General features: G+C 36.5%; 1 protein-coding gene across 1 annotated transcript in view; it reads left to right on the top strand.

Annotated features, from left to right (window-relative positions):
* Positions 1-17,598, top strand: part of epha5 (EPH receptor A5) — a 64,650-nt gene that overhangs the window by 7,087 nt on the left and 39,965 nt on the right. Inside the window, exons 2-3 of the mRNA XM_028025786.1 lie at positions 2,538-2,602; positions 12,163-12,883. Coding sequence (XP_027881587.1) covers positions 2,538-2,602; positions 12,163-12,883 — 786 coding nt within the window. The remainder of the gene's footprint in view (positions 1-2,537; positions 2,603-12,162; positions 12,884-17,598) is intronic.

Below are 17,598 nucleotides of genomic sequence, written 5' to 3' on the forward strand. Positions count from 1 at the left end.
TTTTTAGTGTGTTTTTACAAATACAACATATTCAAATGGCATCCCAATTTCTTATTTTTAGTTTATTAGTCTACATCAAGGTAATTGAAAACCTTTTTTTTTTTTTTTTTTTTTACATCAAAATAGTGTCAGACTTACTTATAATATAGTCTGAAACGTGGATATCTAAATCCCAGCTTAAAGCATTGGGTGTCATATCTGGGGCCCATAATAATAATTGCATTTTCTTCACCAGAAATAGTTACACATTGACACTGAATAGAAAACGTACCACTTTAACGGAAAAAATATCCTGGCAATTCATACCATGGAAACTTGTGTGGTGAGATCTCATTACATCCCTTTAGTTTCGTTTTGAACAATTCATTCAAGGTTTAACAAATATAAGTATTTCAGATTTTTCTCAAGAGCAGAGCAGAGATAAACCAAATTCCTTAGAAGAAGAGAAGGGAACAAAAACCCTCAAGCAGATTGAATGGCAACTTCAATGTTATTTGTTTTACTTGCTACTGCTGCTAACATGGTAACAAGCATAACTGAGATGGTATTTGCTGCCTTTGTTGTATAAAAATGACAAATTTGGGGTGTTTAAACACCTCAAACCTTAATAGCCTGTTGCTCTGTGGAAGGACCGTTCTGCTTTGCACAATTTGTATACAACTTGCTGGCAGACAATAGTAATTCCTGGCCCCACCACTTCCTGTTTATTGCATTTAAATATATTAATTGCACCATCTCAACAATTACGTTTTTTGTAGTCATTTCTTTTGCAATAAATGCTGCTTTTTACATTAATAATTGCAACCCCACTCTTTAAAGTATTACAATCACACTACTGCATATTTAAGTTTCAAACATGACAAAAAGGTTTAGAGGAAAAAAGTCTTTAAACCACTTAAGACAGAGAACCTGGTACATTTCGTTTTTCTTTTCAGTGCATGTCGGTTTTAAGCTGCTTCAATTCATCACATATCTGAGTGTAGATGACAGAACTTTTATGGCTGGATTGCACAAACATTATCATAGAACAGATAAAGCAAACTAAACTTCAGAACATGGGTTGGTTTTATGACTCTACAAGCTGCGGACAGAGACAAAGTCTGGAGCCACCAGAATAGCCATTCATCATCTGTCTGTAATTTATGAGGGATTCGTTAAGCTGCTGCTGAGAGTTTGTCCTGACCCAGTCATCTGGAAAAAAAAGGCTTCAGCTCTTGTCAAAGTCACTTAAGTCTTTACACCTGCCTGTTTTTCCCACAGCCAGTGTGTTTACAGCGAGACCTGTCTGTTCGTTAATGTGCGCTGAGCCATACCCACCAGTCAGCAAAGACAAGTTGCAGCTGGATGACATACTCACTTTGACTTTCGAAGTCTAGCAAAGTGCATTTAAAACCTCCCACTATGAGGTCATGGTCATCACAGTCAGATGCTATTTTTTGCCAAGACCTTGAGTAATTTTGCTGCAGAAGAAGCATTCAGGCTGTGCAGGTAGACGAGATAAGTGACTATACAGCTGCTACCGGTCAAGTAGTCGCACTTGACAACTTTCATCTGAGAGACTGAGCTAAGAAGGTTTGGTGAAATGTTTGAATTACTGCATTTGCATTAAAATTTGGAGTTTTTAATCAAAGAGGTGGAAGATGTAATGTTGCTCTTCTTGAAAGAATAGCTGCATATTTTTTTTTTATTTGCATGTTTTTGCTAAAGCATAGCTTTTCAATCAAAGTTCAATCTATTGTAAAACTACCAATGCTTAATGATATTAGAAAAAACATGCGGTTACAATACTATTGATGACAGAATAAGTTGCAGTAATCTATAAGGTCTCCATACTTATTTCTATTTCTGCGTATGATGTCCCAACCTCTTTCTGTGAAATTGTTTTGAAAAAAAGCTGTTGCCTTCAGATGGACTGAATTTACAGAGCATTTTCCCAGTCATCCTGTCCACTTACATTTTTTTATATTAGGCATATTCATCTATTTACGCTCACACAAACTCATAGATCAAGAGACAACTTGGGGTTAAGAGTCAAAGGGACATTGGCATTGGTGACAGGAGGATACTCGAATTGAACTACAGCCAGCTAGATATATGATCGGCATGCAGATAAATAATGCAGAACTCAAATATAAGAGTCTAACAAGTATGTAAATTCTTTGCAGTTGCTAACACTGATATTGTGATCATAGTTTAATATGGTGTATAGCTTTCAAATCTGCCCTCTACTCAGCGTCTGATTCAGCAGCAGCAGGCCTCAACCTTCATCAACTGAGTTTTTGAAATAAGTTTCCTCCTAGTGGAAAATGTATGTATTTTATGAAAGACATCCCAACAAAACATTTTATCCTTTAGAACTGATTATAAGTCCATGTCTGCATTGGATAACATGCAAATGTCCCATTTAATGTCAGAGTTTTTAATATAATAACAAAAAACATATATATTTGCAGTTCTTGATGTCTTTGTTTCTTTTCCCCCACATACATTTAAGACTTATGTTTGTGTTATTTTTTTCTCTCTCTTCTTGAACAAAGTGAACCTGCTGGATTCTCGCTCCGTGATGGGAGACCTTGGTTGGGTGGCTTATCCAAAGAATGGGGTGAGTCAAATTACTTCAGAGGCATGAAATACATTTTTCATAAGTCCAATTTTATTCAACTTAATATTTACTGTTCTATCTTTAAATGAAGTGCAGAAGACATAAATCATTTCAGGTTTTCACTAAGCATACCATTATTTCTAAAGAAGCGCATGGGTCCGTATGAAGCTAAAACGTGTTTTGTATTATTTCAGGATATTTATTTAGCAGGTCACTGCTGGTATTCTTCAGCAGTGACCTTCAAGTCATGAGCTCAAAGTCGTTTCTCAGTTTCTGGGTAAGCCAAAGCATACCTAGAAGTACCTACTTCCCATTTCATTATAAATTTTAAATGCTTCATTTGCTTTGTCGAGGTTAAAGGTCATTTAATTTCTGAAAACCCTTACTTCATTATTAGGCTAAATTGAATTCATGAATAAGATATTGAAAGTCACCGTGGAATAGATTATTCTCAAGCCAGAAGTTGAATATCCATCTCCAAGTATTCCCAAAGTGAAGGCCAATTAGAGAATGAGTTACTAGAGTGGTAAAAATGTAATTTCACATTATATTATAATATAGTGTTTTTAAATGAAGAAGTGGTGCTTGGAGAAATATTACCTTCAATATTGACAGGTTGCTTGGAACAGAATTACTCAACCAGAAAAAAATTTTGTAATTCTTTATTTGGTTTAGAGCAATTATTTAGCATTTCCATTTGATACATGTGAAAAATTAGTCACAGTCGTAGCATTTGCTTGTTTAAAGCAGGAGAAACCCACCAGACCAATACTGCTGACCGAGCTGTTTTATCTCCTCTTGATATTCAAATCACGGCTCACTTTGAGGCTGTACACTATGTAAGATGGGAAAGATAATGCTGAAAAAGCAGACATAGGTGCAATCATAATATGGAAGTGATTATGTTAAGTGTGTGTGTGGGGGGGTGTGCGGATGTGTGTGTGTGTGTGTGTGTGTCTGTGTGTGTTTCTGACATCCAAGCTACATAAATAACTTGAGGGTAGACAGAGAGGAAATGAGACCCAAGACGTATTGAAATCTCCTAATGAAATTCCAATTATCTCTTCACGTTTATCTGTGTCTTAAGATGAATATTAGGTCGTTGTCTATTTAATTTGTGTTATAAAATGGGTGTGCAAACAAAGTAAAAAAAAAAAAGTTGTCTTTCTGTAAATGTATAAACAATATGGCTTTTATCACCTTCTAAAAATATAAAACATGTTTAAATATGCCTCAAATAACCCAAGACAAATACAAAACATGTCAAGCCTAACAATTTGAAGGGGTTATATTTTCTAACATGTCTCACCAACAGAGTAATAATCCCTCTTTGGTGTGTTAAATGGCACATAGTTGGAGTTGGCCACTGCAGTTTATCTTTCGTGTTTGTATCCCATCTGTAGCCCACTCCCCCTCCACAAACAAATGTCCGTATTCACACTTCCAGTCTTGGCTGAAGAAGTTGTCAAAGTGGCACCAAAACTTTTTATCACTTCAATTCTACTTTACAGAGTCTGGCAGCTTTAAGCTTGTCCCCTGCTTTGGTATGATCTTATCACCACTGTTATAAAAATACATCTCCATCTGAGCTCTACACATGGATTGCCATGCAAGGGAATTGCTTGGTTGTCTAACATAAGAGGCTTGCCAAGACCAAAGCAACAACAACAAAAAAACGAATAGAGAAAAGGAATTGTAATTGGAATGGACAAACAACACTATAAAAGCACCTTTTATTGAAGAGTCACATTGGTGACGATATTAGATTAGATTTTTAGCCATGTACTGCTTTTACTGTTTGAACTTTCTCTGATTTATAACCTAGTACGACTATGGGATCAAGTTTACCATCCATAGCCTGAATGTTGAGCAGAAATAATAATTTTAAAAAATTGAAATTATCTTTTCAGGATTGTGATCCTTCACAACTCCTTTTGCGAAGGATCTTGTGTCCTTTTTTTCTTTCTTATCATCTTTTTTGCTTTAGACTTAATGTAGTTTCTTCTAAGAAAGTAACACCTTGAATTGTGTTACCTATCATAGATGTTCTGGCTTCAGTTGTAACTATGCATGCATGTTCCAGATAGCCTGTTTTATTTTTGTTTTGTCTTTCCAGAAATTACACTTTACCATTTGTACAGTTGTGCATTGTACACCATAACTGTGCTTAACTCTGGCTTCTTTTTTCAATGTTTGATGTGGCAAATATTCACCATGTTTAACAAGAAAACAGGAAAACAAATAGTGCAGATTCATATCAGACATTTTCATTTACACTTTATATTTTTAAATTTTTATACAGCTTTTGAACTTAAAAAAAAAACAATCAGGAAGTTTTTTTTATTAAATTTTTTTTATGATAGACAAAGACTAATAAATCATCACTTCAAGGATCATGGTGGAAATAACGTCCCAAGAGATGTGATATACCAATCTGAGGTCTGATATAAGATGAGCTTAAAGTTGAGAGAATACCATAATAACATGGTATGGAGATTGAGAGCTGCCAGACTGTAAGAAAGTGACAGACTGTCATCTGACGTGTGTGAGCTCAAACGTGGGGCAAGAAAAGCTTTATTTGGCTTCAAGAATTAAAGTTCTGTTTAAAGTAGAGTCTACAATTTGCTGCCATACGTCAGTGATGGAAGAGGTGAACTTGTCTATTAGTTTGGTCTCAAAAAGGTTTTAATTCTTTGTATGAGACAGCATAAAATAAATAGATCTCACAATATAGATTATATTTGCTGTCAGTTTGATTCCCATGTAACCCATCAGTTCAGTAAATCCCCAAACCATTTCATTCTATATCCAAACATCAATAGGTGATGGCTGATGGGTTTGTAAAGGCCCTGCAACAAGGCAGACTCTGAATGTAGTGGTGACAAAAGAAGACTGATGAAATGTGCTTTGTAGGCTTAGTTCATATCAGGTTTGCCATTAAACCTTCACTATAAGAATGGAAAAACATGACGGTTGGCTGACAGATGATGGGAGAGGCCTAGATTGTCTTTTAAGACTAGATTCAAAAACTAAAGTTGTATTCAGATCAGATCTGACCACTAATATTGAGATTAATGCTTGAAAAACAAATCTCTAAAAAATATTCTCTTATGCCACGATGTCACCTAATGAGGCAATCTTTGCACAGATTTGCTTCAGCTAATGTTTAATCTTACTATCACAGAATGAAGAGGCAGTGTTTCACAACTCTGAATGCTGGAAGGCAAGGTTCACAGCCTTTTATTTAACAAGCTTGACAAATGGTTATCCACATTTAATGCACACATTCCACACTATGCATGAAGTATCCAACCAAGCTAGTCTTTTCCTTCTGTGTATCCCTTTAGAGTGTTTCTATGTTCTTTAAGCAACATCTGTGCTATCCATCTGATGTCATTGTGAGATAATCAGTGAATCATTTCGCCCTCCTTTGCCCATCAGTTTAGCTGTGCAAGACAGGCAAAAGAGGCAAAATTCATTCTAAATTGATGTAATCTGTGCTTTGCTTGACTGAACATCTAGTCATAAAGGTCTGTTTCATCCAGCGCCTCCACCGATTCAGTGTGCTTAATTGAGCAGAGACGAGGACAGGCAAGCATAAAATATGCTGAGCACACTGTACAAACCAGAAACATGTGCAAAACGTTGGCGAATGTCACTGCCACCAGCTGTGTGTCACTGTTGAGAAAGCGAACCCGGTTTTCGACCATCTTAAAAAGGGTGAATAAATCTTTCTTTTTTTCCAGATTTATTTTCCCGGTTATTGTTTTCACTTTCTAAAGATGTAAGGCTATGATAAGCTCACAAGAGATGAAAAACACCATCTGCAGTATTTTAAGCTAATAATTCCCTTTTTCATATATAAAAAAGACAAAGCAAACTCTTAGAAGAAATGTATAGAAGCCCGAAAACAATTCTGCCTAGGTTTAACCACTTTGGATGTTGCAGATTGTATGCCTGTGTAATTGTAAGGTCACAATGCCGAAAAACTACAAAAAATACTTAATTTATATGTGCTTTAACAAATAGAATCACAATTTGATTAAACTAAACTGTTTTACAAATCTCTGGGTTTGATTAAGCTATGTGTTTGGAACAGCACTGTGATGCAGGTTACCACCAACATGGCAATTAGCCTTCATTTTATAAAGTTTTGGTGTAACCATTTGAAATCTGTGGGATTTTATTTTGAAGCCATTTTTTTATGTCTGCTTCACAGCGCCCATTCCTTATTGTATATTTGAATGAAATAGCCTCCTATAGTCAATATATAGCTCTACAGTAGTGCTTGTTGTGTTGGAAGGCAATATTTACAAATTCTTGTATAAAGTTTCTGTCTCATCTGGAACAATTTCTTTTCCCCCCTACTCTCCAAAATGGTCTTTAAATGCTTAGGCAGCAGCTTGTTGTCAGTTGTCATCCTGTCAGGTGTATCATCATCTATAAATATAAAAAATAAACACTACTGGTCACCCTGAACCTTTATGAGATAGGCTGCATTTTAATGAGAAATATCATTCTGTTTTTAATTTAAGTGGAGCTCCTGAATGTAATGAGATCTCATTACGTTCTTATATTTTTTTGTCTTGGTGTATTGCAGTAGGTTTGAGGATAAGGTTTAGAGCTACCGGAAATATAAAAAAAAAAAACACACAATGATGTAGAAATGGCAGAGATTGGCAGGATACATAACACAAAGTAGTTAAGGGAAATGTAAAAAAAAAATATATATATATAAGGACTCAAAAAAAGAGCAGAGACTGAAAATGTTGGATGACAAGAAGTCTTAAAAGGGTGGAGGTGAAGGAAACCTTTTGAGTAGTGTTTTTAGGTTAGACCTAAGATCTGATAATTAAAACAGAGAATGCAGGGGACACAAAAGGGAACAGATGACAGACATGACTCAAATTAAAAAAGCAGTGAAATGACACACGAGACGAGAGATGAATGAGATGCGGACGGAAATAGAAAAAGGCGAGGTGAGGTGTTGTCTGCGTAAGGAGCCAAAGGAACAGTTCTATTACAGTGTCACGATGGTCAACGGTAATGGGTGGTAATAATAAGTTGCAGGCGGCTTTATAGAATTAAAGCTGGCAGAGCACTCAGCGCAGCCACAGGGGGTCTGCTGATGGAAGTGTTGCACAGCCACACATTTTAAAGTAAGAAAAACTCAACGCACACACTAATGAGGCTCTGCAGGGAAGCCTATAGGGACTGTTGTGTTCGAGGTGTGGAGGGAGAGGGGGGATAGGAGGGAATAAGTACAAAGTACAAAGGAGGCAATGCGGAAGGTTAATGTTATATATTTAGACCCTTTATCACCACTGACAGTTATACTATTGGCTTTTAGAACTTTGTTAAATTGAAGCATAATTTTACCTTTATTACATGCTATAGCAATGCTATGCTATTCCTTCAGATGTAATTAGGTGTAATTTGGAATTTAAAAAAATCACCACATCAAATCCCATAGTTTCTGAGTAACCAAACTTTTATTGACAGTTGCAAATGAAAATCTTTTCACCAAGCCTTCAAAATGTGATGGACTTTTATCAAATGAACTGCTTTGTAAAGGCCTTTTCTTCATCAGCACAAAGTTAACTCCATTGGTGGTCCTGATATTCTATATTAGCTGGTCGTGTCGTGCTGTGTGCAGGTCTTTGTGTGTGTGACATCTGACAACCTTAGCCCCCAATAATATGCAGACTGCTCCTAATGGAGAGCAAGAAAGAGGTGCATTGTTGTGTTTGGCTAAAAGAAAATGAAGTCAGTTTGACCATATTTAATGCAGTTTGTCTTGAATTTAATATGAATAAAAATTTTATGGCTTCCAGTTTTTGTGAAGCACGAATGTTGCTTATTAGGTTTTGTTTGGGGAGTTTATTTACTGTTCATTTCAAGTATGACTGCAGAGTTTTTAGCTATTAAATACGCCCATTGAATAGGTAATTAAATATACGTCTGCATTGCAGGCTTTCTCAAAATGTTTTTTTTTAATCAAGCCCTTCTCCCTACAAGTCTACATGTGGATCATGGCCTCAGCTTTCAAACCTTTAGAATCCCATTTATGCAAAAAGTAGAACAAATAATTGGATTATTGCATTAATAGCAAACTGCAAATTAACATTAACATGGTCTTTAAACAGAGACTGAGTTTCTCTTGTAAAACTAGAAATAATATATTTTGATCTGTTATCTATAGACATTATTTATGTGTACTATGCTTATCTGAATTTGATAGGCATTTTACTTAGTCTCATTCTGCTTTGACAAAAAAGCAACTTTTTTATTTTAAAAGTTGGTTGTGGAAAAGTTTTTGAATAATATATATCACACATATTTAATCACATGGTATTGTGTGGGATATTATTTAATATTATTTGATTCAATTTTGTATTTATTTGTTTTATAGCACTATTTTACATAAGCTGCGCTATCTTTTGAACCATGTCCCTATCATAAAAGGATTGTTGCTGATGCATCATAGAATCCAAGCTGCTATTACTACTATTGCTACTTAAATTTACAATAAGGACTGTGATTCCCTTTACCTCTCAGAACTGTAAACACTTACACCGATGCATGGATCTCAGTCAGTTCAGTAATTTATTATTTCCATAAATAATAACCATGTAAAAAATATTCCCAGGACATTTTCTTTTATAAATGAGCAACCAGACTATGCTTTTCTTTCTCTGCAAGGCCCAATAAAAATACTTTTCTGTTATATTTTTTTTCTACAATGTTTTTTCTGGTGTTTCCAGCCAGTATGGGGGAAAAGAGACTTATCTAAAAATCTCTTTGTCATTTCTGAGTTCAACTGCATCTTTTTCTTCTGTTCTTTCAACTTTTCCCTTCAGGGGTTGTCACAGCGAATCATCTGTCTCCATTTAATCCTACCCTCTGTATCCTCTACCCTCACACTAACTAACTTCATGTTCTCTTTCACCACATCTATAAATCTCGGACTGAGTTCAACTTTTTTCTGTGTTCATTTAGTATACATCTGTCCTCAGTTTGATTTGACAGCAGGCAAACTCCTCATAAACATTCGTAGCTGAAAATCTTAGTCTATCAAGTCAAAATTTCATCATAAAAATGTCAGGATAGTTAAAATAGGATTTAATTTAATGTCAGAGACAGGTGGAAATGTGCATATACACATTTACATAGGAATCTGGCTCTGCTTGTTTCTCTGTTAGCAATGGAGATACAAGAAGAAATGATTTCTGATCATTTCTTGATCAGAAATCTATCCATCCACAAAATTATCTCACTAGTGTGCTAAACTAATTTTGTTTACTGTATTTTTAAAACTTTTTTTGTATAGCACCATGTTTTTGATTCTCTAATTTCAGTTGTTTCTCCCTCTATTACATTAAGCATAGATACATTTGTGAGACCACAATAATTCTCCTCATAATTTACCTCTGAGACATATGCAGTCATAGGAATAAACTCAGTCAAAATTTTTAGAGTACTAAATATAGTCATTTAAGTCACTCAATAAATTGTTTGTCTATTTTTAAGCAAATATTTGCACTTTAGTTGCCAAATTCCAGATGTATGATGTGCATGCATCTTATAATCAGAATCTAGACTGAAGATTCTGAAGACTTTCTGTAATGACATTCATGGATATTCATGGATACTGAATACATTTGGCTCAAGGCAAAAAAATGATAGAAGGTCATCTGTTCAATACCCTGCTGAGATGCCAATAATAACGGGTAGCTCACTAACTGTGTGTATATGTGTGTGGATTGTGTTTTAAGCTGTGCGAAGCTCAAGGCAGGCTGGTTGATCTGTGTGATCTAACCAGTAAGAGGCTTATGTCTGCAGTGGGACTGACTGGGCTAAAGTCAGGAAGAAACAGGGGGTCGCATACCCGTGCATACAATTTTCTTTTCCCCATCACACTTAAGTAGACCCCCGCCAACTTAATACACTTAGTGCTAGTCTAGTTTTGTATTCTGAAGTGGTCCACGTTTGTCTGCTAAACTGTCAAATTTTTTTCAATCTCTCAATGATGAAAAAGTTATTTTTCAAGACAGAAATGCTTATGCAGACATTATGAATGCCATCTTGAAAGCGTGTGAATTTAGCAACACAGAAATGTCTAAGTGAATCAATTACCCGGAGAAATGCTTGAGCAGCTGATTAATCGTAACCAGAAAACAAAAGACTCAACCGGTGCAATGCGAGCTCAAAATCAGACAGATGGTGAACAAGACGGAGAGGAAAGACGGAGACAGAAGGTTTCAGATCGGCTACAGCAAGGATTGATTAATATAGGCTATTAAGCTATAACACCAGATCATAGTTTCGTCCCTCTGGCCATATTACAAAGACATGATAAAGCGCCTGTATTAGCCATGGGAGAGTGCTAGTGACGCAGATAATAGCCACATCCCAGGAGACCCTCGGAGGAAATTAATGCTGCTGTCTGATTCACGCTAGTAGGGATGCAGATATACAAGCACACATGAATACTTGCAGAATAATTTGCATATATGCACACACAGGCAGGAATTGACTCTCACTCACTTTTGGAGGAATAATAAATTAAATTACAAGGGCACCTTTTTTATATGTTAGTGTCTTTCCTTCCTCACAGTAAATTCATATATATATTTGAACACAATCCTCTTTTTACTTGAAAAGTAAGTAACAGATGGATAGACAGAAAGATATAAAAGGAAAATTTCTGTTGCTGCTTCATATTGATCCATCAAATAACATGTTTCCATTATAGTATATCATCAGGATTGATATTAAAACTATTTTACCATTAAGGCTCTAGGAATATAGGTAAATATATTCTGAAATGGTGTTATAGACACTTTTAGTACATATTACTGTACATATAGATTAAATGTGAAGCTCCAACAATCATCACTTATATTTTATTTAAAAAGTGTATAATGTCCACATGATACAAGCAAATACCTCAGAATACGTTGAAATATATTTACAGTATAAATGGGGTGGGGAGGTGCTTTATGTTCACCTAATACTAATAAAGCTGTTTTTGTGTTGCTCAGACATATTTTTTGGCTTATGTGTAAAACCACGGAGAGCTTATGCTTATCAATATCAATATAATATTCATCAATATAGCACTTGTTTGACTGCAACATATGGTAGCTCCTTTCTACACTGAAGTATTCCAAAACTATTAGTGGAAAAATAAATCCAGCTTCCTTATGTCAGCGTCTTCAAGCATTTACCATCCTGAGGTGAGGGAATCTTGATCCGTGTAGAAGGTCTGCGTTGCATGAGATTATGTAACATTTGTTGCTACACATGTATTCACAGACAATTGAAACAAAACATGTTACATCTATGACTGTGTAATCTTTTTATTTTTTCTTTGTGCTGACAATACTAGGACTGGGTGTATTTAAAAGTCACAAGTGTACATTTACTTTCAAAATACCTATAAATTCTGAGCCTGAAATATCAGAAAATCCTGGGGCCACGTGGCAAAATTTGGTTGACTTCAAGGAATTAATTTTTTTCCCCCTAATATTCTGCTTTGTTTTGTTTTTATCCTTCAGTGGGAAGAGATCGGGGAAGTAGACGAAGACTATGCTCCCATCCACACCTACCAAGTCTGCCGTGTGATGGAGCAGAACCAGAACAACTGGCTCCACACCAACTGGATCCTGACTGAGGGTGCACAGCGAGTATACATCGAACTCAAGTTTACGCTTAGAGACTGCAACAGCCTGCCTGGTGGGGTCGGGACCTGCAAGGAGACTTTTAACATGTACTACTATGAAACAGATGGCGATGAGGATGACATTGAGGATGGCAGGATGAGGGACGGTGTTGGCATAACTGAAGAGGAAGACAGGGTATTGAAAGAGAGCAGATACATCAAAATTGACACCATAGCAGCTGACGAGAGCTTTACCGAGCTGGACCTGGGGGACCGTGTCATGAAGCTCAACACTGAAGTCCGGGATTTAGGTCCTTTGTCCCGAAAAGGTTTCTATTTGGCCTTTCAGGATTTGGGGGCCTGCATTGCATTAGTATCAGTGCGGGTATTCTACAAACGCTGCCCGTTCTTGGTGAAGAGCCTGGCAGAATTTCCGGACACCATCCCGGCATCGGAGGCATCTCAGCTGGTTGAGGTGGTGGGCCGCTGCGTCAACAACTCGGTGCCCTTATATGAGTCGCCACGGATGCACTGCAGCACAGAAGGAGAATGGCTGGTGCCCATTGGGAAGTGTGTCTGCAAACCAGGGTTTGAGGAAATCAGCGGTTCTTGTCAAGGTAAAATATGTCAGTTAATTACTAAAATTGTCATTTTGCTCAATAAGGGAATCCTAAAAAAAATAATTAAAAATCTTGGAGTCACTTTTGAAGATTTTCATGAAATTTTTGTTTTTTGTTATTTTTTTCCAGCACTGTTCTGTCTTCCAGTGTTTGTTTTCGTGGCTGTCTCCATCCTGTTTTATTTTAATATCCACTGTCATGTTTATTTTTAGTGCTATGTGCTCAAGCTTGTGCGCAGATCAGCTTGTTCTTTTAGTAAGTGTGTTCTTACGTTATGGATGTGTGCGTGTGAGTGTCTGTGTTTCTCCTTCGCTTAGTGCAGGGCATTCCCTTGAGCCCTGCAGCACTTTGCTGCTCTCATAAAGCTACTGTTCTGCCTTGACTTGTGCCCAGGCATTCCCTGCTCCATCCTTAACTGCCATTTCCATGGGTTTCCCTGGCTGCTGTTATTTATTTTTCTCTATCCATCCTCCGTAGTTGTCTTCTTCTCTTTCTTCAAATTACTCAGTTTTATGGTTTGCAGTCACTCTTCTTATACAACTCATGGAAGGTCTGAATGCCATGGAGAAATTTATATTCCAGAGAAATCTTTTTGCACCAACTAAAAGCTGTGTGAAACATAAATTGCATCTTTTGGTAGTTTTATGTTCACACAAAGTCTTGCTTTTCAAGAACCAGTTTTAAGTGATGACCTAAATAATTGGTTTTGGATCTCTAGCTGGAAAATGCAACTTTTAAAAAGAGGAATATTTTGATTAATACCTGATCAATCACCTCCGCCCCCCAAAGTTATCTGATCTCTTCATCTTTCATTTAGAAATTGCAATGAAAGTAGTATTTGTCAATATGGGTAGCAGCATTTTCTTCAGATTCAATCAGGCAACATTTTCCATGTTTCTTTTTATGGGACATGGAGATCAGGATGATTTTGTATTTCCTTGATGTTGCACTATAAAGCAAGATTAACATATACATGTTTCTTTGAGGGGGAAGCTTAACTAACCCAAGCATTGACTGTCATGCTGAAGGTGTTCTCCAAAGCTGGTCAATCCAAGGTCGAAACTGTGCATAATGTGCACACAGTAAAAAAATCACAATGAACAAAGACTGATGCGTGTAAAAATAAATACACTTATTCTCTCCGGCTGACAGACTTGCCTAGACAAATAATTCTAAGTCATCACATTCTCTTAAGTGGTAGAACATGAACCAACAATTACTGTTTTCAAGACATGATTGATGATGTATTCTATCTCCTTTTTCCCTGCATGTTCTCCTCCCCTCTTCCTTTATTTTCATTCCTATCTGCTCCATAATTTAGTTTTTTTCTTTTTAGTTTTTCTACTTGGACCAGTTTATAGACAATAATAATTGTGTATGCCAGACTACCACCATTCCACTAGATTAGTTTGTGTGAACTTAAGTCTGTTTGAAGAGATTTAGAATAAGGCTGTAGCATACAGTCGTACTTTATGGCTTTTATTGAACCCCACAAACATGCACAACTCTTTTTGCTTCATATTTACTAGAGTTGGTAGTTACTTATTTGCTTGTAGTTTAATAAAAATGGGTCAGAGCTTTATTAGTGCAAATGTTCCTTTTCTTCCAGAAAGACATTTTAGGTTTTCTGTAGATTAAGGGGCACGGATGAGTTAAAGAAGAAAATAATAATCTGTTTCTGCCATCTATGTGTCTGCCATTCGGTCTTTCACACTTTCCACAGCCTCTCACTTCACTCGTCTTTTCATCCCTCCTTATAAGATCTGTCTCTTTTTCTCCATTAACAAAGCCATCATCCTACTCTAATCCATATGCAGAAATACAGTGGTCTGTAAAATAATCGGTATATTTTTATGGAGAGAGTTAGCCACACAATGCTCTGTAAAAGTTAGTTTCTGCAGTTGTCTTTTTTGTTTTCTTAAGCACATTTTAATATCATAAAAAAATACTGTACTTTAATTGTGTAATCAACTTATGAAAACAATTGATTATTTTGATTATTTGTGCTGTATAGATCTCTTTTTTTTTGCAATTTTCATGCAAAATTCTCAATTAAACAATAAGTTTAAAAAAATCTAATTTCAGCACCACCGAATGGAGTGGGGAAAATTACAATTCAGAAGACAATTGCAATAGTAGCAAACTGGCCTGGATCATCTGTGCAGTCTGCTTGCAATGGCACACCTCTGGAGGTTTTTTCATAATATGCAAAAACGTCAAAATGGAGGCAATTTTTAAAAAATAAAAGCAGTATATTTAACCACGCGCACACAATGAACACTTCATGCATGTTAGTTTTCAAAAAGTTACATTCTGCTGTGGTTTGTGTCTTGCTGGTTGTAAAATGGCCGTACAATACCACCTTTATTCAAAAAGCAATCATGACTGACACATAGTGCTGCATATAACTGCATACCACTGAGGCTGAAAACAATGAATAAAAAACACACAGCAAATACTAAAATGAATGTTTAGAATGAAGTCACAGTTCTGTCATAACAACTGCTGGCTGAACAGGTGAATAAAACCGTGCCCCCAGTTATCCACTGAATGATGGAATAACGGCACATTAGCTAAGTGAAACGGTGTAAAAAGAGATAAATGATACAATGGATGAATGGAATAGGGCTTTTAAGGAGTGTGCAGGGATTGCAAAATGGCTGGGTTCAGGTTATAAACATTAAATAAAGACTGACCAAATTGTTGGGATGACAGAATAAGGGCTGAATGGGCTGAATGCTTTACTTTGAAGACAAAAAAGGGACAGAAAGGAATCCTGGGATTGGCAGCTTTCTGGTGTTGAAATTCAAGCTGCACTGAATTTCTGTGACAAAAGAGGGAAAAAAAGACTTTGACAATGTGGGCAGTGATGTCTGGGCTAGACAGTACATCATGGTGGGGGAGGGTAGAAAATCTATAGGTTTACTGCTGAAAATGTGGACAACAGTTGGTATCATCAGTAAGCATAGTTATTCAGACTAAAATATAAAAAATCTCACTAATAAAATAATAACCATGGGCAGTTTGTTCAGAGGTGGTCATGAAATGCCTCATGGATGGAGCTGGGCGACCCTCAGCGACACTTTGTTTCACTGCCGGGGCTCCCATGGTGTTCAGCTGTTTGCCTGCCTGTCAGATGTCACTGCAACATATGTCAAACTCTATCTGGTCACGTTGGTGGGGCTGCCATCAGTAACTGTCTCAGCGGAGTGGTAACCCGAGGAAGCGTTCTTGCTTCTATCCACGGGGAATTATAGGAGAGCTAAGAAGCAGTTCACACCAGCAGTGTGAGTTTTGTGGTTGTTGTGGTAACACTGGTGTTACAGTCACTTGCATAACATAGAGACACATTTGTTATATTGACATCTATCATTTCCAAAAGGACTTTTAATGCTTTAGGAATCATTAGTCTCCCTTCCTCTCCCCACAATTTATTAAACTCCCAAACAACTTAGTGGCATTTGTGGCAAATGTTTTTTTGTTTTGCTTTTTTTTTTTTGACATGACTGTAAGTTTGAATTATTATTATTATTTTACTCATATTATTTTGAGTTTTTAACAACCTGAAAGTGTAAAACTGTTTGAAATGAGAATCTTTAAAAAAATTTAATTGAAGGTAGTTTTGAAGCAGAGATGCTGTCATGTTTTTGAACTTTGTGCAGTTTGAAAACTGAGTAACTTATTTTGTATATCAACCTTTTCCCGCTTTGCTCCTGCATTCTAGTCAGTCTTTTCTCAATCCCCACTTCATCATCCCATCATCTGAACCCGGTAATGCTGCCATGACAACTAAAGTGCTTCCTGAGTGCTTGTTGGTTAAACTGACTTCTCCCATTTTGCCCTCTACCCCCAACCTTCAGATCTGCACCCCCCCCCCCCCCCTCCCCCCATAGGGTACTACTGACAACCTTATGTGAAGTAATCCTATTAGGCCTTAATAAACATGACAACATACTGTATGTCAAACTCTATCTGGTCACTTTGGTTACCCTGTTACAAATCTGAAATACGACACCTTCAAACGGAATTTACAACATTGTCAATGTGCTCAAAAAGACATGGCGGCGAGCTCAAAGACAGAGACCCATAAATCTGAAGTTTGTAAATTATTAATAAAATACTTCGGCACAGCCAGTTATTTCCATGAAAGCTTGTTTGCCCCCAGAGTCTCACTCAGTAGCTATGACTGGGTGAACTGGGAAATAGAAATTCATCTAGTGCTTTAAGATCACATATAGGCTTAATAAAATCCAAAAACATATAATCACACGTTTGTTTTGGTCAAATTGCTGATATCCAATACTCTGTAAACTATTCTTACAACTTCTTTCTTCAGTTTTGTCACATTACAATCATGTTTTAATGGCATGTTATACATTTGACCAAACAAATGGTATGTAATTTTAAAAGTGTTGGTAGAATTATTATTTTTTTCCTTTTGTTTGCATATATCTGAACAAATGCACCTAGTGTTTTGTATGGAGTTGATGCCTGCAATAATCATTTGCTGCAAATATAACTCAAAATCTGAGGGTGACTGTCTACCTTTTTTACATATCTTCAAATTGAAAGTTTTGTCAATTTTTCTCTGTCAGACTGAATGAAGAGATTTATTGATCAACAGTGTTCATGTCTCAATATTAAAACCTTTAGCAAAAACATAACCCAACTGAAGAAATGCATCACCATCGCAAAATGCTGTCACTATTAAA

The sequence above is a fragment of the Xiphophorus couchianus genome, chromosome 8, assembly GCF_001444195.1.
Source record: "Xiphophorus couchianus chromosome 8, X_couchianus-1.0, whole genome shotgun sequence".
Lineage (NCBI taxonomy): Eukaryota > Metazoa > Chordata > Actinopteri > Cyprinodontiformes > Poeciliidae > Xiphophorus > Xiphophorus couchianus.